Below are 25412 nucleotides of genomic sequence, written 5' to 3'. Positions count from 1 at the left end.
TTGAGAAGAGAGGGCCATGTATAAAACAGCGAGACCCCGTCCATGGTCAATGTTTGATCCATTCCCTTCTCTAAACCGATAATCATTCATTCCTTTCTTTCGACCAACTCTTTCCAACATGAAGTCCTTCGCTCCTCTTTCCCTCCTTACCATGGCGCTGGCCGCCGTGGGCGACGCCGCTGCCGTCCCTACCAAGACCCTCAACCGTCGTGCCGACTTCTGTGACCAGTGGGGTTCGGTCACCACCGGTAGCTACATCGTCTACAACAACCTCTGGGGCCAGAGCTACGACACCGCCGGCAAGCAGTGCACCGGTGTTGACTCCCTGAGCGGCACCACCATCGCCTGGCACACCTCTTGGTCGTGGGCCGGCACCGCCAACCAAGTCAAGAGCTACGCCAACGTTGCTCTGCAGTTCACCGCCAAGAAGCTGAGCGCCGTTACTAGCATCAAGTCCAACTGGAAGTGGAGGTATGTAGAACTTCTACCCGCGGAAGCTATGACCCGCATGAGATCAGACTTCAATGGAACCAACCAGCTAACACGGCCCTTCCACAGCTACACCAGCACCAGTGTCGTCGCTGACGTCGCCTACGACATGTTCTTGAGCTCCACTGCCGACGGCTCCGAGGAGTACGAGATCATGGTCTGGCTCGCTGCCCTGGGCGGCGCTGGCCCCATCTCCTCCACCGGCTCTGCTATCGCCACCACGACCATCAACGGTGTCACCTGGAACTTGTACAAGGGCCCCAACGGCAGCATGACCGTCTACAGCTTTGTCGCCTCTTCCACCGTCACCAACTTCTCCGGTGATTTGCTCGCGTTCTTCACCTACCTTGAGCAGAACCAGGGTCTCAGCTCTAGCTTGTACCTTACTCACGTTCAGGCTGGTACTGAGCCTTTCACCGGTACCTCTGACCTCACTGTCTCCTCTTACTCTGCTGTTGTTGTTTAAGTGATGTGATCTGGGTCCTTGGGGGTAGAGTGAGGAGTGTATAGTTTATTCTAGTTCTGGGTGATATAGCCCTCCTCAATCAATACCTGTTCATAATTGTGATATTCTTGAACTATACCAGTATCGATGTCTGGAAGTACAATCTTGAGTTAGCACCACTTGGAGGCGCCCGTCTGAGGACCCCGGCTCATTGCCCCATGACGAACATCACGACGATCAGGCATCATCTGTACAACCCGCTTGACGAGGATCGCTCCTGTAGTTTATAGTGAAGAGGGCAGCATCCCAGTGACTCTTTGGCGACTGAGAATATAGTTCGTCTCTGCCATCATCTGACCTGATTGTCCCGTGAGACAACCAACATCAGGTTGAAAGTCGAAGAAATAGAAACGCAGACAGAGCGACCGGTGATATTTTCCTCGCTATTTCTGCGGGGTTCGAGCCAGATCCTATAAGAGAAAGAAAACAGCAGAAACAGTATGCGGCAACCGCTTCCACCCACCCCCGCCCATCCGCCGTTTCAAGCCCGAACCACATCGCAGGGTCTCACCTTAATCCTCTAACCGCTCGTCCACGTCACGAAACAAAGCTCTTGAAACGCCGTTTCACCTTTCACATGCCATCCTCTGACGTTGACTCTCCCAACCAAACAGATACTCAAGATCTGAAATCCAGCGAGACGCTCAACTCCTGGAACAAGTAAGTAACAGTATGTCGCATCATGAAAAGAAAACTCCAGGAGCTAGCCTAGCGAAGATCAAGAACTCGGCGCCGACGCGCACATTCCAGATCTAAGAATAACCACCTTCCCATGCATAGCTTCTATCAATAGAACAAGCCCGTCTCTAAGCGCCAACAAGATGAGCAACCGCAAAAAGAACGGCCAGTGCTAATGTTCGTGCTGAAACCATGCAAGCGCTGGAGGGGAAAGACGGGCGCTTATATACAGTCCATGCAGTGATCGCGAGCCCAACAAGAAAATCCCGTAGCAGCGTAAGTGATTCTTTTTTTAGACGCACACCACTGTACTCCAATACAGTTCTGGGTTCTGCATGCACACGGAACATTGCATTGCATGCATGGCAGCCTCGGACACGAATGGGCCCAGACATGGAACTCCTGTACAGTACATGCTACAGTAGGTAGCATGCATACTCCAGTACCGCGCATACTGGGTAGTGTCGGGACAAGGGAATCAAAAACTAAAACTAGAACTAAAAAAAAACCAAATTCATCCAAATCGACGGCAGAGGCTGGGACGATCAGACGCGATACATCCAGCGCCGCCACTCCGATCCCGCGACCCAACTCAAACGGTGACTGGCTGACGGGGATGATATCAGAGGATCAACGCGAAGACTGTATGTGACTCCCCTCATGCGAGGTGGAAAGACTATTCTTCGTCCTTCTTTTGCCCCCCCTCTTGGTCTGGTCCTAGAGGGTCATCTGGTATGCGTGTGGGAGTTGCCCCTCGAACACGCTAACTCGTGGCGCGGGCGTGACAGGGGGGTTTGGTATGGGGATGTGTGCCTGCGGAGTAACTTCAAATCACTGGTAACGTACAGGTACATGTGCCCTGTAGAAAGGGAAAGTTGACAGGGATCGTGGCGTGTCTTGCCCCATGCCAGGCACGGCGAATCATCCTTTGGGAGGGGGATGGTTAGGTCGGATTGCCACGGTCGGCAACTGACATGTATTGGGCTAATGTGAGATTACTTTTTTTTTCTCGAATGGATAGATAGAATTGGAGTGGAAGACTATCGTGGAATACTCCAGTTGACAGTAGAATATTAGACAGTTTACAGTACGGGGACCTAATATGGTTCGGGTCACGGGTTAGCGTTAAGGCTTAAGGTGTTCCCAGGGTAGATCAAAGCATCCATGGGAGAGAATCTATTTCCATGGAATGCTAATATAGACATATCGCATCCCCCCGCGTCTCGCGCAATGATGAGACGGTCGCGAGTTTCATGATGGGGCTGGTGAATAATTGGAGCTAGACGATCCCCCTGATACGTTCGTCGACAGGACGTGGGATCTTTTTTTTTCTTGCTTTTTCGGTACTTTGTTTCAGCAAAGAGAAAAGCCAAAGACAGCCGGAATCGTCGTACAAAGGACCGTATAGTCTGGGTGAGATGGTACAGCAGAGTCATGGAGTAGTAGAGTACAGTACTAGAGTAGAACTGAAACTAGGGATACAATAGTCTATCAAGTATTTCTCCACCACATTCCGCGACAAATCATTTGCTTAGACTCCGCGCGCGAAAGGTTCGAGCATCTCAGATCCAACTATGCAGGTCCGCTCTGGCTATTCTCTAACCCCTGTGCTTGGCCTATCCTCCTCCAGGGACTCTGACTGGACGAAAAGTCCTTGCAGCTGGAAATCCATCTCCCCCCTCCCGCCCTCTGGCGCATACCAGATGCTATATCTAGTGGTATTCCCTCGGATTCTTCACGAGGCTCATCCACATGCCCAACGTCGTCACCCATCCTTCCTTTCCTTTTTCTTTGCTGCTTTCCCTCGCTCTCTCGGAAATCTTTGTCTCTCCTCAGACGCATCTTTTTCGATCTATTGCTATAAATTGTGGACATTGTCTCGAATAAAATCTCCGGGTCTCACTTTTCTGGAGAAGCTCAGTTAGGGCTATCGATAAAGAGGGTTGACACGACAACCCCAACTATCCTTACAGCAACATTCCTTCACTCCAGAACTACTTCATTGTCAAGTTATCCTGCTGGTCAGGAATTTGAAAGTGCTCCAGCTTCAGAGGACTTTGATTGTGCTTTTGTTTTCTGTTTTAGTTTGAGTGTGTCGCCTTTGTGCTTGAACTGTTGGAACCTCCTGCCATCTATACCCATTTACATTGTCATTGTCCTTTGTCTATTGTACGAAGGAACCCTTGCCAGACATATCGTCTCTACTTTTGATTTGCCAGCTTTCGGTCTGCAGTCTACCACCTGCCGTCATATTTAATTATTGCACCACCTCGACCTCCACTACTCACATTCACAATGGACTCCTTGTCGCTCAACCGAGCAGCGCTCGACGAGTTTGTCACTCAGCGAGTCACCAGGGAGATGGTGACGCATTTGGCCCAACAAGCAGCCCAGGTCATTCGCTGTGAAGCCCATGTGACCAACACTGTCAACCAGCATGGCCAACCCACGCCGCCATCCACCCCTCCCATGGAGGCTTCCGACATGCCTGCCCTTCCTTCAATCGAACAATTCATCGCCTCGCTCGTCGCCCGCTCCCAGGTTCAAGTGCCTACTCTAATGAGCTCCCTGGTATACCTCGGTCGTTTGCGTGCTCGTCTTCCCCCGGTCGCCAAGGGCATGCGCTGTACCGTCCACCGGATCTTCCTCGCCTCGCTCATTCTCGCCGCGAAGAACCTGAACGACTCCAGCCCCAAGAACAAGCATTGGGCCCGATACACCGCTGTGAAGGGCTTCGAGGGCTTTGGGTTCTCGCTGCCGGAAGTCAACTTGATGGAACGCCAACTGCTCTTCCTCCTCGACTGGGATACCCGTGTTACTGAAGAAGATCTTCTCACATACCTCGAGCCCTTTCTGGTTCCCCACCGTCAGCGCCTGATTGCCCTCGAGCGTGAGCGCAAGGCTGAAGAGGAGTACATTCGCAAGCAGCAGCAACAACAACAACACCGTGAATGGTATGCTCTCGCAACATATGGCAACTTCCCCTGGTAACAACATGCTGACCAAACCCGCAGGCGCCGTCTTCACGCATCGGCAGATCTGCTGGCCAGTCGCCTGCGTCGCCAAAAGCTCGAAAACCGCAGTGAGAACCGTCGCGCCAACGATAACTCTCTCCGCCGTCTCCCCAGCCATGTCTCCTGCCCAAGCATGCCCAACAGCAACGACGCACATCTATCCGCCGAACACGATCGTTACAACCCCTACCAGCGCCAGCGCGCATCACCAAGCCGCCCCAATCGCTCCATTTCCCCGCCTTCGGTTCGTGATGTGCCAGCTCTCTCCCACGCCGAGACCTTCAACTCTCTCTGCTCGCGCTCCTCCAGCCTGGCCCCAAGCTCAAGGGGAACACCCACCAGCATCAGCACCGTGTCGTCTCACGGCGGTGCCGATGATGTGATGCTCACAGACCTGAGCCGCAGCCCATCATGCGCCTCTTCTCTTAATTACAGCTACGTCAACGTCGCTCCCCTCGAGCAAAAGCACAAGCACTTCGAGCCTCTCCGACAACCCAGCAAGAAGATGAAGGTCAACACCCACGCCCACGGCGGCGGCTTTGTCGCCCGCTTCCTCGCTTCCGCTACCGGCTCCTACATGAACGGCCGCGTCGGTCGATCCCACTAAATCGAGCTGGTCTCGATTCCCTGCCTTTTCCTATCTCTCTCAATCTACAATATCCCAACCTAATCGCTGATGCATATGATCCTATCCCAACCCCCATTTCCTATACGTCAACATCTTATCACTTTTATTACTTTCTCTCTACCTATTTCCGCTTCAAAAGCATTCACCCCGTCGATACTCCTTGTTGCCAATACCCTCGCTCACATTGGTTTTCCTTTGATGTTTCCCCTCACAACCTTCTGCCGTGCGTTTCATTTCTCATCTCACTACAGATGGAATGGGATTATCTGACTCCTCCGCTATTTCCTTTCCTTGTCTCTTTTTCTTATCTCACTTCAACACTCGTTACATTGCATTGCCTGGGGATCGGTATGGCGTTTCTTCTTATGCTCATATGTCGGTCTCTGTTCTCAATGGGCGTTGCCTTATCTATTGTGGTTTATTGTTTTATTATGTTTTCTCATGGATGGTTTCTTCCCAAGACGTGGTCCAGATCGGGTGCTTGCCCTTGTTATTTCCTCCTCCAGCCTAGACTCTGCGCTGTTTATGTATCTTACTGATATACCTATCTTCTCTGTTTGTATATCCGATGTGATGGACAAACTGATAATGATATTATTACCGAAATGTTAATTTCCAACACGTACATGAATCGTAAATGTTCCCCCATGCCGAGGATAGTTTGTTTCTTTCTCCATTATACTGAAGTCCTTTTTCCTTCTCCATTTCCAGGAAAAGGCCCAGATGAACAAACTCAGATATCCTAAAAACCGCTTTCCGCTCATAACCCCTAACATCACAAGCAGCCGCAATACTTGGTCCTGCCCCAAACGAAAACCCATTGACATGCGCAATAATTAGAACTGGACAATCACTCGGTGCCTCGCAGGCAAGATGGACATTGGATATGAAACTGCGTGCAGCAGGGGGTGAGTCTAGCGCGGCGATCTCTCGCAGACCTACGCCGCCGATGAAGGACTTTGGACCTGCGCCTGTAAGACCGATGACGAAGAGGTCTTTGTACTGGTCTGTGATTCGGGGGTTGTTCTTAGCAGCTTGGCTAGGAGGGGGCTGTTATTCTTTTGGTAAATGCTATTGAACGGATCTATAGTCTGATTCTATCTACTTGATGGTATGGAAAGTAAACCCCGAATTGCTTTTGCGCTATGAACGACTTGGTTTCACGCGTTTGTGGATCTTCTCTTTGGGAGGGAAGTATACGCCACGATGGCACTCAGAGCAGATAATGAGGCTATAGAATATCAGCATTGGAAAGATCCCAACAGTCGAGCAGACATACCGATAACGCAATTCATCGTATAGTACCCGAATTCCTGATTGAGTACTCCAGCCAGGACAGGACCAACACAAGAACCCAAAATAAACGAGACACCAGAGAGAGCGATAGCACGCGCCTTACCACCACCGGGACCAAATGCCCCGGGGTATTCGTTTTCCAGCTCATTGGCTGCAATAGTCGCTTCGATACTTCCTGCCCCGTTCAAAAAGCTAGTGTTCATACCAATCAGAATCATAGTAAGCACATACAGAGCTGGTCCTCGGTCTTTGGTATCTGCCCATTGGTATAGCCCACTTCCTGGAATACCCAAGAGCCAAAGCAATGGAGTCAGTGCGGCGAATCCATACACTGTTGGGATGCGTGTTCCTATGCGGTCTTTCAGCCAGCCCACGAAGGGGGACATTAGGAGACGGGGAAATTGTAGCGCTGCAAAGATCAGTCCTGATTTCATTCCGCCCCATTGGAATTTGTCCCGGACGTGGAGAGGCACGGTGGCATTGAATGCTGTGAATATGATGCCGAATATGAAGGCGCACCATAGGCCTGCGGTGTAGTTGCGCTTTCCGAAGAGGCATTTGTAGAAGTTTGGTGCTGGCTGGGGGTGCTTTTGAGGGGTGGTGGTATCGTAACTGTTAGAGTAACGTCGGGATGAGAGAAGGGGTGAGTGTTCTGAAGGGGAGTCTTGTTTGACGACAGGGTCTACAGCAGGAACAGTCACTTCAAGTAATATGTGAGCACCTCAGATGGGTTCGAAACCTGGTGAAAACATACCTGGTTCCTCGACAGTGGGTTTCTCAACCATCAATAGACGAAATATGATGTCGACGGCGATGATTGCAAACGCCAAGGTCCATGCCATCCAGTACCCTGCTAGTTGGAACAACATTCCAGCTAGCATGGGTCCACTGGAGGCACCTAGCGAGCTTGCAACAGACACAACAGAGTATACTTTGGCTGTGTGTTGAATCGGAACTGTGGCAGCTAATGTCGAGTATCCCACAACCCACATGATACTATTGGCGAAAGCCTGCACGAACCGACTGACGAACAGTACAGCCACTGTGAGACATGGTCAGCCTTTCTTCAGGCCTTTTCCGCCGCAGACGAGCCAAGAATGCATTACATACAAGAAGACGAGGCTGCCGTTGCAATCGTGCTAGTGAGAGCGATGACCAGCGCCCACATGAACCACTTCCGCTTCGACGTAGACTTGTCTGCAAAATGCGCCAACGGCATTCTTAGAAGCAGACTGACAGCAGCGCTCTCAAAGAACAGCCAGGTAATTATACTCTGCGTGCGCGAAGGGTCTAAGCTGATCCGGTCCTCAATCATATACGGAAGGATCGGGACGATGAAGCTATTCAGGAATGTATCTATTGATGTATGACGTCAGTCATTTCCAGCGCTTTCATCTTCACATCTGTACAAATCAGCGAAGAAAGCGTTTACCGGTGAAGAGGGCTATGATAATCGCGGTGACGATGAACCATGCCGATGAGCGCCAGTGAAGGCCCCATGTCGAGTCCATAGACGGCAAAGTCATTTCCAACCTGACAAGGCAGAGGAAATGCCTAGGTTTGGTTGAGAGGGGGGGTTTCAGGATTCCTGGTGGACTGGATGGAGATTGAAAAATTTTCAATGAGGAACAAAAGAAATCATGAACTATTGCCTCCTTGCATTAGGCGATAACGTCGGGTGACCCGATCGACTTGACAATGATAATTGTGATGATCCTATCAGAATAAGCAAGTTTCTGGTGCTTCTTACTTTCCAACCTCAGTGTTGCGGTCGACAATTACAGTGCTTTCCAGCCCCCAAATGCCAAGAAACGCTAATATACACTTATCTCCCACGACGAGTCTGGCTCGATACTGTCAATGACCAAGTTGATCCATGTTAATTGTGAAGATGGAGCTTCTGTTTGCAGTTGAGTAATGTGCATGCTGTAGCCTGTCATGTACAGTGCCTAGTTGAGCAAGTGGGGGAGTATCTTCATTGGACCGATCTGTGGAAGCTGGTCAGATCCTCGTGTTACAAGTACGACTTGCAGATTATAAGACCACGCGTTATGATTCAGGTGAATGGTTTGGATTGATATGCATGATATATGCGCCGGATACCTGAAAAGATCGAGCTCCCCAACAATGGACGATGGACTACGAGTCTTATCAGCTCTCGGCCATTCTTTCGTCAGATGATCCGTATATTCTCCAAGGCTGAATTGAACTTGAATCACTTATAAAACCAAATTCTCAAACTATATCTAGTTCAACTGTACTTAGTTCAAGGTACGTTCTGTTCCCCCCCCAATGGACTTGTCCCTGCTCGCGTGATCAAGCTTGACCCAGGAGCCCGAATGATGTCATATCCCCCGAACAGTTCGAACGGCCCAGGCACAATGGCGCAATATGCTAGATGAGTCATGCTATATTGTATAATGGTTAAGGTAAATTATCAGATTCTTGACTTGTTTTGGCCCAATCTACTCCAAAACGGGTGCCCGCCTTCTAGCAGTTCGGAGTTGGACCAAATATATTGCGCCTCGATGTGTCTAGATCCCAGATATGCTATTAGTGCATCATAAGCTCATGTGGAAAACGATTTATAAGGCACTGGGTCAAGAAATTAACCATCGACGCTTGGTTCTACCCTCACTACGCTGGGCAGAAACAATTCTTAGACTGACATGATGCGCGCCATCGCAGACGTTGAGGCCAACGAAATTAGTTTGATACATAGAATCGCCGAAGATTCTGATTCTCTGGCTGAGAGAAACGCACAAAGTGGATAAGGAAGTAAAGCAATATCGAAGAGAAATATGAAGAAAGAGGGAGATTGAGAGGAGGCCTACGGAGATGGAAACAAAGAGGAAGAATATGAAGTGAAAGTTCCAGACCTGGAAGTGTATACACTCGAGGCGTCTGATGCGTATAAAGAAGACCGAGTACTGGTACAGATGCAGCCTTGCAGCCCTACGTCTATCAGATTGTGGCCTCAGGCACCCGGCCGATACAAATTTCCGCATCGGGCTTGGCTTCATCTTCCGAATGCGGCAAAGATCTCCGGTTGCGATAGTCACAACTTCGCCGGGCACAGACCTGTCGTTCAACTTGGATTTGTATTTCCTCGTATCTCATGTTCTTGATCAGCTTCTCGGACCTTTCTTGCTGTCCAAACGTCCTGTAAAAAGGCACTGATTTATGACTGTGCTGATCACCCCGCTCCCCCCCCACCTCTCCAGTCGTCATCTCGGAGCGGCCAATTTCGCTGCCTCTGAACGCCCGACCTATTTTAATCTAGGGCCCACGTCTTGATTTGTGGCGCGGGGGCAAATAGAACAGGTCTTGCGTGTGTCGTTTCACTCTTATCTTGGCACTTGGCTGACTGGAACTCTACCACAGATCACCTTCCTTCCTCTTTCACTCTTCCTCCCAACCCGCCACCATGCCTCTTACCGTCCTCTCTCGGTCGCAGCTACGCACTCTGCTACATTCCCTCTCCCGTGACGAGGTCGTCGATCTACAGCGCAACCTTGCCGAAGCCCTACGGGATTACTCCAGCGGTTCCCAGGATAAGGGCTGCTCTGCGGCTTATCAGCCCCAAAGAACTGCTATCACCCGCCGCAATGGCTGTACAACACTTTTCATGCCCGCCACTACGGGCCAGACTATCGGCATCAAAATGATTTCCCTGCAGGACGGGGGCGATGCTGGTTGCGCTATTGAACGTGATGCCATCGAGGTCCAGGAACAAGAGCAGGTCTCAGCCCGCAAGCGACGTTCATTCCGCAACTCGGTGGCTTCACTATCCTCTGATTTGAGTGACTTGTCGGTTGGCTCTTCTCATGAGGACCAGGAAGATGACGACGGCAAATCAGTCAGCCCGTCCGTCACTACTGGCAGTAGCACGGATAGCTCGACCCTGCTCACTGGATGTGTCAACCAGCAGAAAGTGACCGGCAACGTTTCCAAGACCCTTGGCGCTTGGCCGGGCGCAGGCACTCGTGACACATCGCCTCGCGGCAGTGTGACGCTGCTGGACGGCGAGAGTCTGCCTTTTGCTTTGATCAACGCGCATGAGTTGACCGCATTCCGTACGGCCCTGGCCTCGCTGATGATGTTCAACAAGCGCAAGAAGGTGCGCACCCTTCTGGTGTTCGGCGCAGGTACCCAGGCCTATTGGCACATCCGCTTGGCGCTCGTCCTCCGCGGCGAGGACATTCGCCGAGTATACATTGTGAACCGTTCCTTTGACCGTGCCGCCAAGCTGTTGCGTGACATCTACGCGCCCGAAAACACTGAGTGGCGCCGAGACATCAAGTTCTCCGCCATGAGCAGCGAGTTCGGCGAGTACAGCCGGATCTTAAAAGAGCATGTACGCAAGGCCGATGTGATCTTCTGCTGCACTCCCTCTCCTACGCCGCTCTTCCCTGCGGAGTTCATTACTTCGGGCGAGGGCCGCCAAAAGGGCCGCTTAATCTGTGCGATTGGATCATACAAGGCCCACATGACCGAGATCCACCCCGATATCCTCCGGGATGAGGTCAATGTACAGCCGCCGCATCGCCATTTCCACCGACACATCCACCGCAGTGGTGTGGTCGTAGTTGACAGTCTTGACGCAGCCGTCAAGGAAGCGGGCGAGATCATCCAGGCTGGAATCAAGCCCAAACAGGTTGTTGAACTGGGTGAATTGCTGATGGTCCGTGATGCCCACCGACAAGCCGAGACAGTAGATGAGGAGAAGAGCTTGCGCGAATGGTCGCAACGCGGCAATGTGATCTACAAGTCGGTTGGCCTAGGATTGATGGATCTGGTCACCGGCGGAGACTTGGTGCGCTTGGCGCGGGAGCGGAAGTTGGGAACCACAGTGGAGGACTTTTAATGTGTAGAATACCCTTTGCTTGTTTATTGCCTTGTGTCTATTGGTCTAGAGATCGTCTGCCAAGAACGGCTCGACTGTGAGCCGTTGAGAAGAGGAATAGCGCCCGAGCTATGTAGAAAATTAAAGAGAACACACAAACAAAAGCATCGAATTCAGTAGAGCAGTAAGCCCGTAAAATCAACCACCATGGATCAGATTAGAGTATAAAACTGCATATAAATAGAGCTTAAAGCAGTCCAAAGTAAGGCCAGTTGGAGCTCTCTCCGCGTGGGCTGATGTTATGCGTCATCAACGTCCAAGGTCGGACAACTCAAAGAGACTGTGTGGACTGACTTTTTTTCCCTCTTCCACTCCTCTCCTTCACATTACCAATTCATTCCTTAGTATTGGTCTTTCCTTCTTTATCAGCTCAGTCCCTGTCAATCCCCGCAAGTGAGGGGCCAAAGCCAAAGGGATAAGAAGTCAAACGTCAACCGCTTCCTGTTCCTGGGTTTTTTTCCTTTCCTCTTCTAAGCTCACTATGCGATACACCACCTGCAACTTGCCCAATGGCCTCACCTTTACTGTTTCGCCAGTCTTTGGTGGGGTAACCTTCAAATCCACCGACTTCAATGTTCAACAGAACCCCACCTTTCCACCGGGATGGACGATCATTATACACACTGAAAAGCCCCAAAATGTGACCAAAGTCCCAGGCGCAGACAGTGAGCGCGGCAGTGATGACGATAACACGATCCGTTTCACGACCCCCACCTTGAACCGCGATTCGCTTTATATCTCGTACATAGTCAACCCGCCGTCTAGTGAATTCAAGCCCGTGACGTCGCCCACACGCCAGATTGCCATGATGCTGTGGGCGACCATGTGGTGGTATTTCCATGAACCAGAGCCAGATCTGCACCTCGAGACAGCTGCATCAAGCATGACACCCAACTGCGGACGACCCAAAGGCGACTGGCGCATCAATATCAAACGCGAGGGCATCTTCAAGGGCCGAAACCTGCTCCAAAAGCTCGAACGGATGGGTTTAATAACAACTCAAGACTCCTCTGTCGGCCTACAGCCAATGGAGACAAGAGACTCAAGCAGCTGGTCCAACATGTTCGTAAGCCGCCGGAGCTTCTGGCAACTCGACCCTCGTCTTTTCCTCTTCACTCTGACACCACGCGCCCCTGGTTCACCATCTCCGTCGGTGACACCATACGAGTCACGGCAATCGTCCCCAACCCCGGGCAGCTTACCCAGCTCAACGACCCTAACACCAACAGAAGCAAAATTCCACACCGCAAATGCAGGCTGCTTCACCTCCGCTGGCCCTTTCACATCAGGAAGCCACCTGCCAACATACTACCCGCCCGCTCCCACCCAATACACCTACACCCACGGTGTGCGACACCCAATGCGTCCGAAACCCCCGCATCAGGGCGAAGTCTTCTACGTCCGCTACATCCCCAGCGTGAGCCAGTATATCTCATTCCGAATCCCATTTGTGCCCATGACAAAAACGATCCCGGTCCCGGTCCAGGACGGTAGCCGCAATATCAGTGGTAGTCGACCGGGGACTCCGGTTACATCGTCTGTCACGAGCATCGAGCAACATCTCTCGGCGAACGTCTCCTCCGACGTGGACACCCTGCACAGGTGGATGAATGTCCCGCGCGTCGAAGCGATGTGGTCGGAAGGTGGGCCGAAATCTGCACAGGAGAAGTTCCTTCTGGCGAATTTGACGAGCAAGCATAAATTCCCGGTTATTGGATGCTGGGACGGTATGCCCTTTGGATATTTTGAGATCTATTGGGTGAAGGAGGATCCGTTGGGTCGACTGCTTGATCGCGTTGATAACTATGATCGAGGAATTCATCTGCTTGTTGGTGAGCAGGAGTTCCGGGGTGCGCATCGGGTTGCGATTTGGTTGAGCGCTTTGGTTCATCATTGCTTCTTGGCTGATATGCGCACTGAAGCGGTGTACTTGGAGCCTCGCGTTGATAATATTAAGTATGTTTCTCCCTCTATCCTGTTTGAAATGTTACGTTTGGGTATGCTGACTTTTTCTTCCTTTTTTTCCCTCAGGCTTATCAATTACCTCCAGGAAGCTGGCTTCTATAAAGAAGGCGAGGTTAGCTTCCCGCATAAGCAGTCGGCTGTTATGAAGATCAAGCGCGAGTTCTGGGAAGCGCCAGCTCTTTAATGATTGCATGAGACGCTGACGAGTAACGAATAATCAGCATTTTGGATGCCTTTAGTTTTTGCGATTTTCTTCATCTTGTTCCAGTCAGCTCCATACTCGGATCGCTGGTGACTGGCAAGCTTGCCCTAGTATGAAGCACTATTAGTAGAACCCACGTATTGCCTTACTGTATAATGTAGCGGTATCCAGGACCTTATGTTCCTGATATCTCCAATATTTTCGAGCCCCATTTCAAATAACCATCTTTTCCCAACTGGTCCATAAAATCCGCCTATACAACCATCCCGAAGCAAAACATCGGCACCAACCACCGAACCCCTCGGGTGCTTCACCCGAGATCCGTGACTCAGACAACGAAGCAACCCCTCCCAATTCTCCAATGATTTCCCCAATTGACCTTGAATCATCCCTAAAACACCTGCAATTTCCAAAGATCATGTCCAAAGGCCAAACTCTCGGTTTCATAGGATGCGGTAAAAGCCAAACCCAACCCTACATCAAACCCTACATCAAACCCCATACTAACAACCCAAAAGGAAACATGGGCGGAGCCGTCCTAAGCGGCATCCTAAGCTCCGCATTCCCAGCCAACAATCAATCCCAATCCCAAGCCCAAATCGAAGATTCCAAGTCCGAATCTACAACCAAACCACCCATAACCAACTTCAAAGCCTGCACCAAGACCGCATCCTCAGCAAAAAGGCTGCAAGCCACGATCCCAAGCCACGATGCCCACCAAGTAGAAATCGTCTCGGGACAAAATGTCCAGACAATGCGCGCCGCAGACGTGATTATTCTAGGCTGCAAACCCTTCATGGCCGAGGACGTCCTCGGCGAGAGTGGTGTGCAGGAAGCCCTAGCAGGGAAACTAGTCATCAGCATGCTCGCCGGACAAAGCGTTGACCAACTGCTTGCGATAATCAGAAACTCTGGATCTAGATCTGGCGCCGACGCCAGCACCGAAGAAATCCCCGACCCAATCATCATGAAAGCAATTCCCAACATGGGCGCCTCATACGGAGAATCGATGACGATAATCGAGGAAGCAAGCCCAGCCACGCCTATTCCAGAATCAATGGTCCAAACCACGGAGTGGATCTTCAAGCAAGTGGGCAAGATAAAATACCTTCCGGTTAACGTAACAGGACTGGGGACCGTGCTGGTGGGAGCGTCGATCGCGGCATTGACTCTTCCTATTGAGGGGCTGCTGGATGGGTGTGTGGCCGAGGGCTTGAAACGGGGCGATGCGATGGAGATTGTGTTGCAAGGGATTCGGGGCCTGAGTGCGTCGCTTGAGGCTGGGACGCATCCGGCTGTGTTGAGGGAGAGTATTTCCAGTCCGCGGGGGTGTACGATTCAGGCATTACTTGCTCTTGAGCGGGCGGGGGCTAGGAGTCATTTTGCGGAGGCTATTGTGCGAGGCAATGAGCATTTGAGGGAGAAGATGTAACTAACTGGGTTTGGGGTTTGTTGTGGGTATGGGTGACTTATTGACTATTGGGCTTTGTGTAAAGAGGAGGGTGACATTAATGTTCGATTTCACTGATATGTTGTGTTTGTTGTGTTGGATAAATAAAAGATAAAGAAAGGATATACAGCCAGTGTATACAGTATGTGTGTGAACATTGCCCTAGGGCTATATAAGTTAAGATCATTGCTTGAAATTCCAATTTGTTTCGGTTCCAATTTGTTCATCCCCAGATATCATCGTCGCCTCTGACTAGGTCGTCTTCGTTTAATACTTGGAGGCCGTTGCTGCGCTCTTCTCGCTTGCGCTGGCGCTTGGTCACTGTGCGTCCAGGTGTGAAGGGGGTCACAGGGGTGAAGGGCATGTATGGGCTGTATGGTGTGGCCATGCCGGTGACCGGGCCTGCCCGGGACTTCATGGGTCGTTCCAGGATGGTAGTCTTGGTTGCCGGGGCGCTTTGTGGTGGATAGGCTTCACGGAAGGGAAGAGATGATGAGGATGATGGTGATGCAGTGGCCAGGGCTAGAGGGGCTGGTGCACGAGCACGACCAGTGGCAGGTTTTATTGGACTGAGCATGGTACCTTGGATTGTCGGCTGTTGGCTTAAGTGCTGTTGGTTTGGTTGCTGTTGGCTGAGGTACTGTTGGCTTAGGTGCTGTTGGCTTGGTTGCTGTCCTGGCACCACTGGTGGAGGACCGGGGTTATAAATCCGCGGTGAGAGTGGTGGGTTATCAAACTCGTAGGTTTGAGGCGTAGCAGCCGCCGGCGACGCCATTGGAGATGAGATGGCCATTTTGCGGAGAGCCAGACGTGGAGAGCGCACCTTGCTTGGGTCTGGATTCGCACGGGAGCCAGAGTTGAATAGCTTGGAGAGACGGGAACTGTTGAATCCTTTGGTTGGGGATTTCAATGGCGCCAGGGAGTTTTCAGAGCCATGGGAGCCACGGTCCGTGAATGGGTTGGTGAGCGGGCTGTCTGGGGACGGGGCATAATACTCTGGTTCCTTTCCAGACACATCAGGGACCGAGGCCTTCTGGGCATCATGCTCCATGACAGCAGCATACAGCATCTCCATCTCATCCTGGGCTCTTTGCCGGTCGGTGGCGACAATAGACTCGTCGATGGTCAACATGCTGCCGTTGACGGAAGGCTGAGAAGGTCTGGCACCCCTGGTCGATGATCCCCAGGACTTGAATGCACTTGATTTGGGACTGGAAGGGTTGTGTGACATGGGAGAAATTGGGCTGGGATCTATGCTGACAGGCGGTCTGACAGGCTTCAGCATCTCCATATGCAGTGTATAGTTGGATGATTGGACTGTCCGACGCAGACGACGTCCGACAAACAGGAGCAGAGCTAGGAGGATAGCAACGAATATCACGTAGGCACCCGCAATGCTCCCAATCTGAATTGCCAGTAGTGGTTTGTTCACTATGGGAGGAGCAGCCGGTTCAGGTTGGACTTTTTGAGCCCCTAGAACCGGGATTATATGCAGGAGTAGGAAGGACAAACGCAAAAAGAAGGCAACCGGAGAGGGAGTCATTTCCGGCACCTGAGTGGTTTATAAGATTATAAGAGAGGGGAGAAAAGAAACAATATTATGAGCAGGAGCAGGAGCAGTCACTTTTGATCGACATGTCGAAGTATCAGACGAATCTCACTCGAGGGATTGAGGTGATACATGTTCCTAAGTGATGGGGGCGGCAGGGGAGGGGTTTCGTATAAGAGCTGCTTATAGGATGTGATGAAGTGAAGAGTTGTCGAGAAAATGTGAGTATGCGCCTGTCGTTGGTCACAAATACGCGCCCTGCTGCACGATCGTCACTTGGCGGCGGCCACTCACAGCGAATCAGCTGATCCAGGGCTTGGCATCAGAAGTATACGTCTTCTATCAACTTCAACATCGTCAATCTTCATGATTCAGGTCAGGATTCATATCTCCACCTATAAAATGGTCGCTGAATTTCGAATGTCAACAGAGTCGCTTCTGTCCCAGTTTGGGAACCCATTTCCACCAGTGGCGATCTCTACTCATTCGAATGAACTTGAACTCCCATGAAAGATAAATGGTTCGTGCGAGATGATGCAAAAGAACTATGTAGTCTAAATTGAAGTCAACTTTGGAGGGCTCCTTCTCTCTCGGTGACTTCCTCTTTATTGCGCACCTGTCATTCCACTTCTCGCAGCTCTCACCTTAATCTCATATCGCATTTCATACCACGACCAGATACATTCGTCACTACATCATATTGCTACGTGACAATTTGTTTAGCCAACTATCGCTTCCCATTAACTACCAATGGGCGCAAAAGTCTCCGCCGTGCACAGGACACTTTTACGACCAGGGCAACGCAATTAACGAGATCTGGATCGGGGATGTTGAAGTGATATCCCGGCTTCCATTCGGAGACTCAGACCTGGAGCAAGCGGGCTGGCAGAAGAACAGCTGGCCAAAAATCCCCTGGCACCAATTCATAATTCCGTTGCGCAAACGAGACGACACGTCCGACTCCTTCTTAGGGTTCACTCGCTCTCCAGCGGCTGACGATCGGCCTCCAACCCATGGATATCTTGGAATGTATGCAGACGATAGTCCAACTGTGGCACTCATATTGGGTAGCTTGTTTCTGCTTTTCAGCTGGGTCTTTCTTCTGTGGTCTGTCAAGACGGCGCTGGGTGTCATATTCCGTCGACATTATAATCCGCCGCCTGGGTCGGTACAAAACTCTTACGCCCTTTTGAGCCGGCGTGGCACGTACTTCTTTGTCATAAAAGCCCTTTTGCTGTTCGTACTCGCTGTTGTCTATACCGTCCTGGGCATCCCGGGTATTGTGACGGGGAGGCAACGGGTCAATGCTTACTCCATGCTGCTTTATGACGTGGCGTTTCTCTGTGTTGTGTTCCCTTGTATCGTGACTGCGAGTCTTGTCTACCTGGTTTGCTGGTCGAGGCTGGAGCTCCGCGCTGTGTACATTGAAGCGGCCGTTCGTGCAGCTATGGACGATCCTGTTGTACTTGAGGCTATGGAGACTGGTGTGAGAATCGCGGTGTTGATGTGAAGTCAAGCGACTTCTAGGCCAGCATTTTTTAAAATCTGGTGTGAGTGCTGTTTGAAGGGCTGAAATTGGAATTTTGGAATTGCTGACTGGACGCAATTATCGGTTGATTCTATTATTACTTAGAAGCGCGAGACTTGAGGTATGTCCCAAAGCCATCCGGTATCAACAAGCAATTATCCACAGTTGCAAGAGACGAGGAGTATATCAATCAATATTTTATCCGTAACCAGCCGGTTCAATCTCAAAATTGTACATTGTATAAGTAAAGAGTACACCACCATATTACTTGGCGAATAAATCCCTCCACAGCTCCTTCATGCCATACCCCTTCGCCTTATCCTCATCACGGACCCGCGCAGACTGTGCCATGCCTAAAGACCCAAGCGATGTTGAGGCCGGCGCAACGCTCGACGACGGACGAGCGCGCTCAGTCGCCCGGCGTCTGATCTCCTCCGCCAGCTGAGGCGCAACATCCGCAAAGCACGCTTTAAGCTCTCGCTCGAGATCAAGATAACCCTTTCGAGCGCTGGGCGGAGCCTGGAGATTATATGAACGTGCAAGGGAATTGATCTGTTTCACAGCAAGTTCATGATAAGCACGCTCGATAGCGAGATAGTTGGGATCGCGCAGCGGCGACAGATGAGCAAGATTCTCAGCCGGTTCTTCGTCGCCTTCGTTGCTTGTAGATGAAGATGGCGATGACTCGGCTTTCTGAACTATGCGGCCATCGGCGTTGATCTCAGAAACAGATGGTTGTTCACGCAGCGAAGCTTCCAGCTGGGCTTTTTCGGCTAGCCTTTTCTCGGCGGCTGCGTATGCTTTTGCGCGGTTCATTTGTGCCTCTAGGGATCCGCCTTTGCTGGAGATTAACATGGCAGCATGTCTCTTCCAGTCTGCGCGCAGACGGCCACGGAAGCGACTTGTTTCCGAGGCTAGTTGTTGTTGTTTTTCGATCCATGGTGGTACAATTGATTGTTGTTGGATGATCTTATTCATAAAGTATTCGGTTGTATCGATGAATGCGCTATTCGCATTATGATCTGTCTCGGTGTTGACGCCTTTGCCTCGAGGGATGGACTTGAATTGTCCGCGGGCAATAGCGTCTTCGATTCGTTCGTCTGCCAGCGATGACAGACCTGAGATGGAGATTGGCATGCTTCGCGCGCCTGGTGATAGATTCTCGCGCATTTGTTGGCGCATTTTCTCGCGCTCTTCTTCTGAAAGACCGGGTCCCTGGGACAATGCATAAGTGGATGTGCGCTCCTTTGCCGATGCTAAGCGTTGGCCATGGGATTTCTTTGGTTGTGAGGCTGGCTGGAGGTTGACTGGTTGGGGGATTTTGTAGGGCATGCGGATTGGCTTGCTTGCGTCGTCTAGCATGCGCAATGTCGTATCTTCCATTCTTTCCTCTCCGGTCCATGTAGGAGCAGCAGCCATTTCTCTTGTGCCTTGGCCTGCACCAGCCTGTAGTGGAGTGTGGGTTAATAAGTGCTCGGTTGCACATTACATGTGTTACTTACGGGCATATCAACTATCGAGTGAGCTGCAGCGTGCTCGCTCTTGAATGAAGCTGCAGCTATTCGCTCTTCGAGCTGTTTCTTCAATTCTTCCGAAAACCCGGCATGCTCGATGTTACGGCGGGCTGAACGTCCACCTTCTAGCATGGCATCTTCGGTCATCTGCTCCAAACGGCGCGTCATAGCATTATCTCGCCCCTCTTCATTTTCATCTTTGGTCTTTTTATCTTGTACCTTGGACGTAGATGCCGATGTCTGGTTGCGAGGACAATCTGCGGAGAACCGCCTGGAGAATGATAAAGAAGCTGTCGAAGCTCTTACGGTGGCTACCGATGAGACACCTCGAAGCTGCGTTGGCAAGACGTGTCTGCCAGCCATATTTGCATTAAAATAGCTATCACCAGCGCAATAATGTCCAAATATAACGTTAAGAAGAAAGAGCCCAAGAAGTGGCCAGTGGTCACTGACTGCTGACTCATCCACCTCCGCGGAGTCAAAGTTGGATTTTGTTTGTCGAAGACTTCCCGTCGCCGGCGCCAGTTTCCAACGTCAATTCCGACCACGATCGTGCAAGGCATCTTGTCTCTTGCTTCACCGCTAGCTCTCGTCACTGCTGCTCCACCGAATCTCATCATCGCCCATCATGGCACCCAAGGGATCCCTTTCGACCCGGCTGAACCCGATGCGTCTGAACACCATTAACCACCTCCGTGTTCGCCGCCCGAATCAGAATGAGCAGAACCCCTGCGTTACAATCATGTCCACCATGCTGAGTATGTAGACACCGACGCCATGGATTCGCTGGTGGTGTTGATCTTCAATGGCGCAAGCTGTCCACGATAAAACATGGTTACTAACATAGTCTCTTCTCGATAGACTGCTGGGCCTCAACCGGCTACGGTGCCGAGGGATGCGTCGCTCTGGAAGCCCAATTGCGCAAGTGCATGGACTCACCGGTACGTCCAAATAAACCCTCTCAATCTACAATCTACATCACCCTTCCTCGGAATTCCCTACTAACGCGCATTATGCACAATTCAGAAATCCCATGAAAAGAAGAAGAACACTGTCAACTACCACTTGATGAGAATGTACCCCAAGGTCGTTGGCCCCCGCAAGAAGGACGGTGTCCTCGGCTAAATACGTTGATTGCTATTGCATCCGGGGCTTAGCAGCAGAAGCGAAGCGAGTCGTCTATCTGGAGTTATTGGGTTATTCTTTTAAACTTTTTTGCAGACCCTTGAATTGAGCCCCTCTTGGAAATGTCCTGAGTTGGGTGGCTATTGCGTTGTTGGCTACGCTTTCGCTATGGGTTTTGGGCTTTGTGCTCATGTGTACAGTATATTACTATGTGGGATATGGAACCATCTGTTAAAATATCGATTGTACTCTTATTTCCGACTGTTTCTGGGTAACAAGCGGTGTGTGTCTTGCTCGTTTCATACGGCTTCGAACTTTAGGATCAGTTTGTCACCTTGTGGCTTCACGGTATACGCATCGATGGCTTCAATCTTGTCATCATCGACAATGGTAGTGCGGAAATTGGTGTATATCGCTGCGACGGCCAGCTTCATCTCTGTTGAGCGTATATTAGCGCTGAGCCTTTTCAGTTTCATCCTCTATCCAGGACTTACCTTGCAGTGCAAGATTACTCCCAACACACATGCGCCCTCCACTTCCAAATGCCCAGAACCACCGACGTCGTTCATCCAGCTCAGCAGCTGAGTTGTCATCAACTAACCACCGCTTCGGCTGCCAGCTCTCCGGGTCAGGGAAGACTTCCGGGTTGCGATGCAGAGAATAGGCTTGAGCATTCACTCTAGTGTTAGGCGGAATCTCTCCATACCCGGCCAAAGTACAAGGCGGCGATGGTGTCACCCGAGGCTGAATCCCGGGGATGGGAGCATGGAGCCTCAACGTCTCCGTCACAATAGCTTCCAATAGAGGCAGGTTATCAATCGACTTGGCAGACGGAAGCTCCGCAGACTTTGGATACGAGATCCGAGGGTTGAGAGTCATAAGCTCTTCCCTGAGTTTGTCCTGCACGTCTTGATTCCGAGAAAGTTGCCAAAGCAGATACGTAAGACCCACGGCACTTGTTTCAAAGCCGGCTGTTAACTGGTCATACATCTCACAGGCGATATCAAGTCGCTGCTGGGCTCTATCCACATCCGCCACGCCCTTCTTTGCTGAGTCCTTGTCTAGAGCTTGTTTCAGCTGCTTGTACACGCTAGGCTCAACGCCCGGTTCAGTCGATGCGATTAAGTGATCACCCCTGTCGCACAGATCTAAAGCCCACGCATCGAGATACGCATTGGCCTCATCGCAGTACTTCGGAATCACGCGAAGGCCGATGCGTCTCAGCCATCCATCCAGGTAGGGCACTTCCTGGGCATAGAACTCAAAGGGCTTTCTGCATAGGTAGAGATGAAGCCAGTGTTTCCGGAGAGACTCATCTTGGAGGAATGTTGTTCCATTTTGAAGTCCAAATAGGTAGGATGAGACAAAGTCCATTGTTAGTCCCTGGTTTAGATCGTGAACATCCACTTCTTTACCGGATGATGCTGCTTCTTGGAGAAGAGGTAGCAGGCGGTCGAATATGACTGCATTGGATACAACACCCAAATGAGGAGACGTCTGCAAGGTTGATTTAGAGTAGATATTTGACAGCATCCTCTTCCGGTTGGAGTGGGCCTTACTTCCGGTCATGGTGAACATGCTGACGGTTCTATTCTAGCTGGTTAGCTCAATTCTTCTTGTAGAGGTTGAAATTGATTCCGACTGACCCAAATGAACCGAAGACTCGGGGGTACCAGTCATGTTTCTCGAATCCGCCTGTGTAGACAGACTTGATTCCGCCGTCGACGCAGTTTACGGAGATCTCGGATGGCCCGAGTCTGACAATCGGACCTTGCTTTTCATGGACTGCTTGGATGGTCCTGTTGTTCCGGCTTGTGAATCGTCTCCAGAGCATCCAGACTGGGGAGATGGGAGCACTCCAATGGGCATTGGGGATCTTGGATAATGGCGATAGGAATGCCGGATAGATGATCCCCTTGTAGATGACGAGAACCGCCAGGCCTACTATAGCTAATGTGGTGATTGACAACATGGTGAATGGAAGAGTTGTCCTTCGGTCTCGAGAATCAAGAGGGGAAGTAGATAAGGAAGTATAAAGTTCTCATGGCCGTGTATTACAGGTGGTGCCGAGGATGATCCCTAATTGCAAGATTAACCTAGCTCAGATCGGCTCATTCGTGACTCCGATTCGTCTCAATGTTTGCCGACAAGAGGGAAAGTCCTCCCCGCTTGGAGAACTGTGGCCAACGAAAACGGCTGCATTACTCCCCGCAATCCGATAAGAAACATGGGATATTTCAGTAAGCGGCCAAGTGACGAGATGGTTGGATTGGCTGATTTATCTCTAGTTCAGAAGGACCTTACTTATGAGTATTTATTCTCATAGAATCACTTATTTTCTACAAGACTTCCGGCAAAAAAAAGAAATCAAGCGAGGGAGACTGGCACGTGCTTACGTCATAGCCACAATGGGTGTTTATCAAAATGTTCAATAGGCTCTCACGCGATCAGTGACTGTGGCCTCAAGTTGTGGTCTCTACGTGCGATGGGTTGGATGTGAGTCCTTGGTATATCCATTACTACCTGCCGCTCAACGTTGCCTGGCGCAAAGCCAAAGTACGACTCGGACAAAAAAAGTCGGAATGATCTAAGAATCCCGCAGCTCTGCACCCATAGCACATCTTATATACTGTCAAGATGTTGTCCGATCTTCCTTCAGAGATAATATACCATATTGCAACATATCTCCCAACAGCCAATGCATTAGCCCATCTGTCCCAGACATGCCGTCGACTGAACGAGATTATTTCCGCCGAAGACTCGAGAATCTTCCGGGCTTTTGTTCAAAGCAGATTTCCAGCTGTCAAGACACCTCCATGTTGGAAAGATGCAGCGCAAGCCTTGACTTCCCGGTCCCGGGCTCTGGACCGAAAAGCCATCATCGGCCGATTTGTTGTGCCATCAGAGACTGCGATCAAGATTGGTTGTCATGATGTCTCACGGTCTGATAATCCGACTCTCGGATACCGGCCTGTGATTGACTCATATGAAATCTGGAATGGGAAAGGCTGGGCAGATAGGAAAGAGGTGCTTGCCTGGGGTGCGGCCAACCAGCTGGTGATGCGGATCAAGCAAACTGGTGTTCATCCTCAAGAGAAGTGGATCATGTTCAATGATGTTGAGGAAGTCAGCAGCTATGATGATATCTCTTCTCTGCATCTCCTATCTTCGAAACCCGAATACAGCTATGAGACCGACGTCGAGCATCTGATCTTTGGCCGAATCCGAGGTGACATTGTTCACATTACAATTTCACCGAACGATGCCACCCACAGCTACAAGAAAAGGTTCCTGACATATGGACTCAAGCTCGACAACACAGATCTAAGTGACGATCCAGACCCTGTGCTGGGGGCACATTTTGACAACGGATCCATTGCCCTCTACCACACATTAACAGACAAAGAGGAAGTCGAGCCATTCACATGGCTGCGCACAGAGGGCCCCCTACGAAACAAGTACTCAAAACTGCTATCCCAATCCCTCGTCGCAGTATCAACAGGCGACGTGAAAGACTCTCTATGCATCTCCAAGGTCACACCAAGCGGCATTTCCCCCTACCGAACAATCAGCATCGACAATCTAGATTCCGATTTCAAAGCCCTGACCAGAAAAGCCAACATCGGCGCCATCGAACCTCTCAACACCCACCCCCTAGCCGGTCCCCCAGGAGAAGTCTTCCTAGCCGCATGGGATGACTACACAGTCCGACTACACGACCTCCGCTCTCCGAGCCCCTACGAAGTCGCCTACAAAGATATAACCGACCTCAACCCAATATACAGTCTCCACACATTCGGACACAACCACTTCCTTGCCGGCGCCGGCGGCGACGCTGTCGTGAAGATATTCGACATGCGCATGTGCAACCCGTACAGCTATCTCGACGCGCAAGTCCCCAGCTCATCGCAAAGACATCTCACCAACGACACAGCTCCAACAAACAAAAGCAACCCCACCTCCCCCTCCCATCTCCAAAAAGACTTCTCAGTCTTCCTCTCTAACCCAGCGCCACTCCCACCAACCCAGCCAAACCCCCGCCGCCGCCGTCTCCCCTACCGCGGCCCAATCTACACAATGTCAACTCCCTCCCCCTCTTCCCCGACAATCTACACCGGCATCGTCGATGGAATCGTACGCTTGGATTTCGCTTCAACGGATGACATGACTGGTCCCCGGAAAGGGTGGTACGAAGATAATCTCTGTCTGGATCTCAATACCGGACCAGGGCCGTCAGCGGATGTTAGTAGAGATGCAATTGACCTGGCGGGGTATGAGCGTCCCAATGGGGATGATGTGGGCACTACGACTGTTACGTCGAAGTTGAGGAATCAGCGGGCATTTTGGGATATTCCGCTATCTAATGGAGAGGAGGGTGATGGGGATGGTTGGGATTCGAGGTGGGAGCCTTTGGAGGAGGCTGGGGCTTGGAGGAGGAGGAATTGATATTGTTTGTTGATTTTGATGGTGGGTGTGTATCAACGTCGACGGACACCGTTGAAAGAAGGTGTTAAGATGCAACTTTCAGCAAGAGGGATTGTTTGATATCGTAGGATTTGAGGG

General features: G+C 51.0%; 12 protein-coding genes across 12 annotated transcripts; 8 read left to right on the top strand and 4 right to left on the bottom strand.

Moving 5' to 3' along the window:
• Positions 1-118: 118 nt before the first annotated feature.
• Positions 119-955, top strand: xgeA (putative endoglucanase; the record flags this gene model as incomplete). The annotated part of the gene is made up of 1 exon (XM_057129152.1): positions 119-955. One exon carries the CDS (start codon positions 119-121, stop codon positions 953-955), a length of 837 nt encoding a protein of 278 aa, XP_056983708.1.
• A 3012-nt stretch (positions 956-3967) lies between these two features.
• N7511_006774 (cyclin family protein) lies at positions 3968-5293 on the top strand (the record flags this gene model as incomplete). Its single annotated transcript, XM_057129151.1, has 2 exons — positions 3968-4626; positions 4687-5293. The coding sequence occupies 2 exons, from the start codon at positions 3968-3970 to the stop codon at positions 5291-5293; spliced, it is 1266 nt and encodes a 421-aa protein (XP_056983707.1).
• Positions 5294-6474: 1181 nt separating this feature from the next.
• Positions 6475-8136, bottom strand: N7511_006773 (uncharacterized protein; the record flags this gene model as incomplete). The annotated part of the gene is made up of 5 exons (XM_057129150.1): positions 6475-6545; positions 6594-7310; positions 7365-7652; positions 7721-7966; positions 8043-8136. The coding sequence occupies 5 exons, from the start codon at positions 8134-8136 to the stop codon at positions 6475-6477; spliced, it is 1416 nt and encodes a 471-aa protein (XP_056983706.1).
• Positions 8137-10037: 1901 nt separating this feature from the next.
• On the top strand, positions 10038-11477 carry N7511_006772 (putative proline utilization protein PrnX-like; the record flags this gene model as incomplete). Its single annotated transcript, XM_057129149.1, has 1 exon — positions 10038-11477. The coding sequence occupies one exon, from the start codon at positions 10038-10040 to the stop codon at positions 11475-11477; it is 1440 nt and encodes a 479-aa protein (XP_056983705.1).
• A 520-nt stretch (positions 11478-11997) lies between these two features.
• Positions 11998-13665, top strand: N7511_006771 (GNAT family N-acetyltransferase; the record flags this gene model as incomplete). Its single annotated transcript, XM_057129148.1, has 1 exon — positions 11998-13665. The coding sequence occupies one exon, from the start codon at positions 11998-12000 to the stop codon at positions 13663-13665; it is 1668 nt and encodes a 555-aa protein (XP_056983704.1).
• Positions 13666-14206: 541 nt separating this feature from the next.
• On the top strand, positions 14207-15115 carry N7511_006770 (pyrroline-5-carboxylate reductase; the record flags this gene model as incomplete). Its single annotated transcript, XM_057129147.1, has 1 exon — positions 14207-15115. The coding sequence occupies one exon, from the start codon at positions 14207-14209 to the stop codon at positions 15113-15115; it is 909 nt and encodes a 302-aa protein (XP_056983703.1).
• A 241-nt stretch (positions 15116-15356) lies between these two features.
• On the bottom strand, positions 15357-16676 carry N7511_006769 (uncharacterized protein; the record flags this gene model as incomplete). Its single annotated transcript, XM_057129146.1, has 1 exon — positions 15357-16676. The coding sequence occupies one exon, from the start codon at positions 16674-16676 to the stop codon at positions 15357-15359; it is 1320 nt and encodes a 439-aa protein (XP_056983702.1).
• Positions 16677-17188: 512 nt separating this feature from the next.
• Positions 17189-18192, top strand: N7511_006768 (uncharacterized protein; the record flags this gene model as incomplete). The annotated part of the gene is made up of 2 exons (XM_057129145.1): positions 17189-17202; positions 17406-18192. The coding sequence occupies 2 exons, from the start codon at positions 17189-17191 to the stop codon at positions 18190-18192; spliced, it is 801 nt and encodes a 266-aa protein (XP_056983701.1).
• A 282-nt stretch (positions 18193-18474) lies between these two features.
• On the bottom strand, positions 18475-20087 carry N7511_006767 (DnaJ family domain-containing protein; the record flags this gene model as incomplete). Its single annotated transcript, XM_057129144.1, has 2 exons — positions 18475-19656; positions 19713-20087. The coding sequence occupies 2 exons, from the start codon at positions 20085-20087 to the stop codon at positions 18475-18477; spliced, it is 1557 nt and encodes a 518-aa protein (XP_056983700.1).
• Positions 20088-20352: 265 nt separating this feature from the next.
• On the top strand, positions 20353-20849 carry N7511_006766 (mitochondrial 37S ribosomal protein mS37; the record flags this gene model as incomplete). The annotated part of the gene is made up of 3 exons (XM_057129143.1): positions 20353-20482; positions 20586-20665; positions 20751-20849. The coding sequence occupies 3 exons, from the start codon at positions 20353-20355 to the stop codon at positions 20847-20849; spliced, it is 309 nt and encodes a 102-aa protein (XP_056983699.1).
• A 299-nt stretch (positions 20850-21148) lies between these two features.
• Positions 21149-22821, bottom strand: N7511_006765 (cytochrome P450; the record flags this gene model as incomplete). The annotated part of the gene is made up of 3 exons (XM_057129142.1): positions 21149-21285; positions 21344-22437; positions 22496-22821. 3 exons carry the CDS (start codon positions 22819-22821, stop codon positions 21149-21151), a joined length of 1557 nt encoding a protein of 518 aa, XP_056983698.1.
• A 665-nt stretch (positions 22822-23486) lies between these two features.
• Positions 23487-25295, top strand: N7511_006764 (F-box protein; the record flags this gene model as incomplete). Its single annotated transcript, XM_057129141.1, has 1 exon — positions 23487-25295. The coding sequence occupies one exon, from the start codon at positions 23487-23489 to the stop codon at positions 25293-25295; it is 1809 nt and encodes a 602-aa protein (XP_056983697.1).
• Positions 25296-25412: the final 117 nt, after the last annotated feature.

The sequence above is a fragment of the Penicillium nucicola genome (assembly GCF_028828085.1).
Source record: "Penicillium nucicola strain IBT 29836 chromosome Unknown utg000006l, whole genome shotgun sequence".
NCBI lineage: Eukaryota > Fungi > Ascomycota > Eurotiomycetes > Eurotiales > Aspergillaceae > Penicillium > Penicillium nucicola.
The sequence above is the reverse complement of the archived record's forward strand: the minus strand, read 5'-3'. Positions and strand labels throughout refer to the sequence as shown.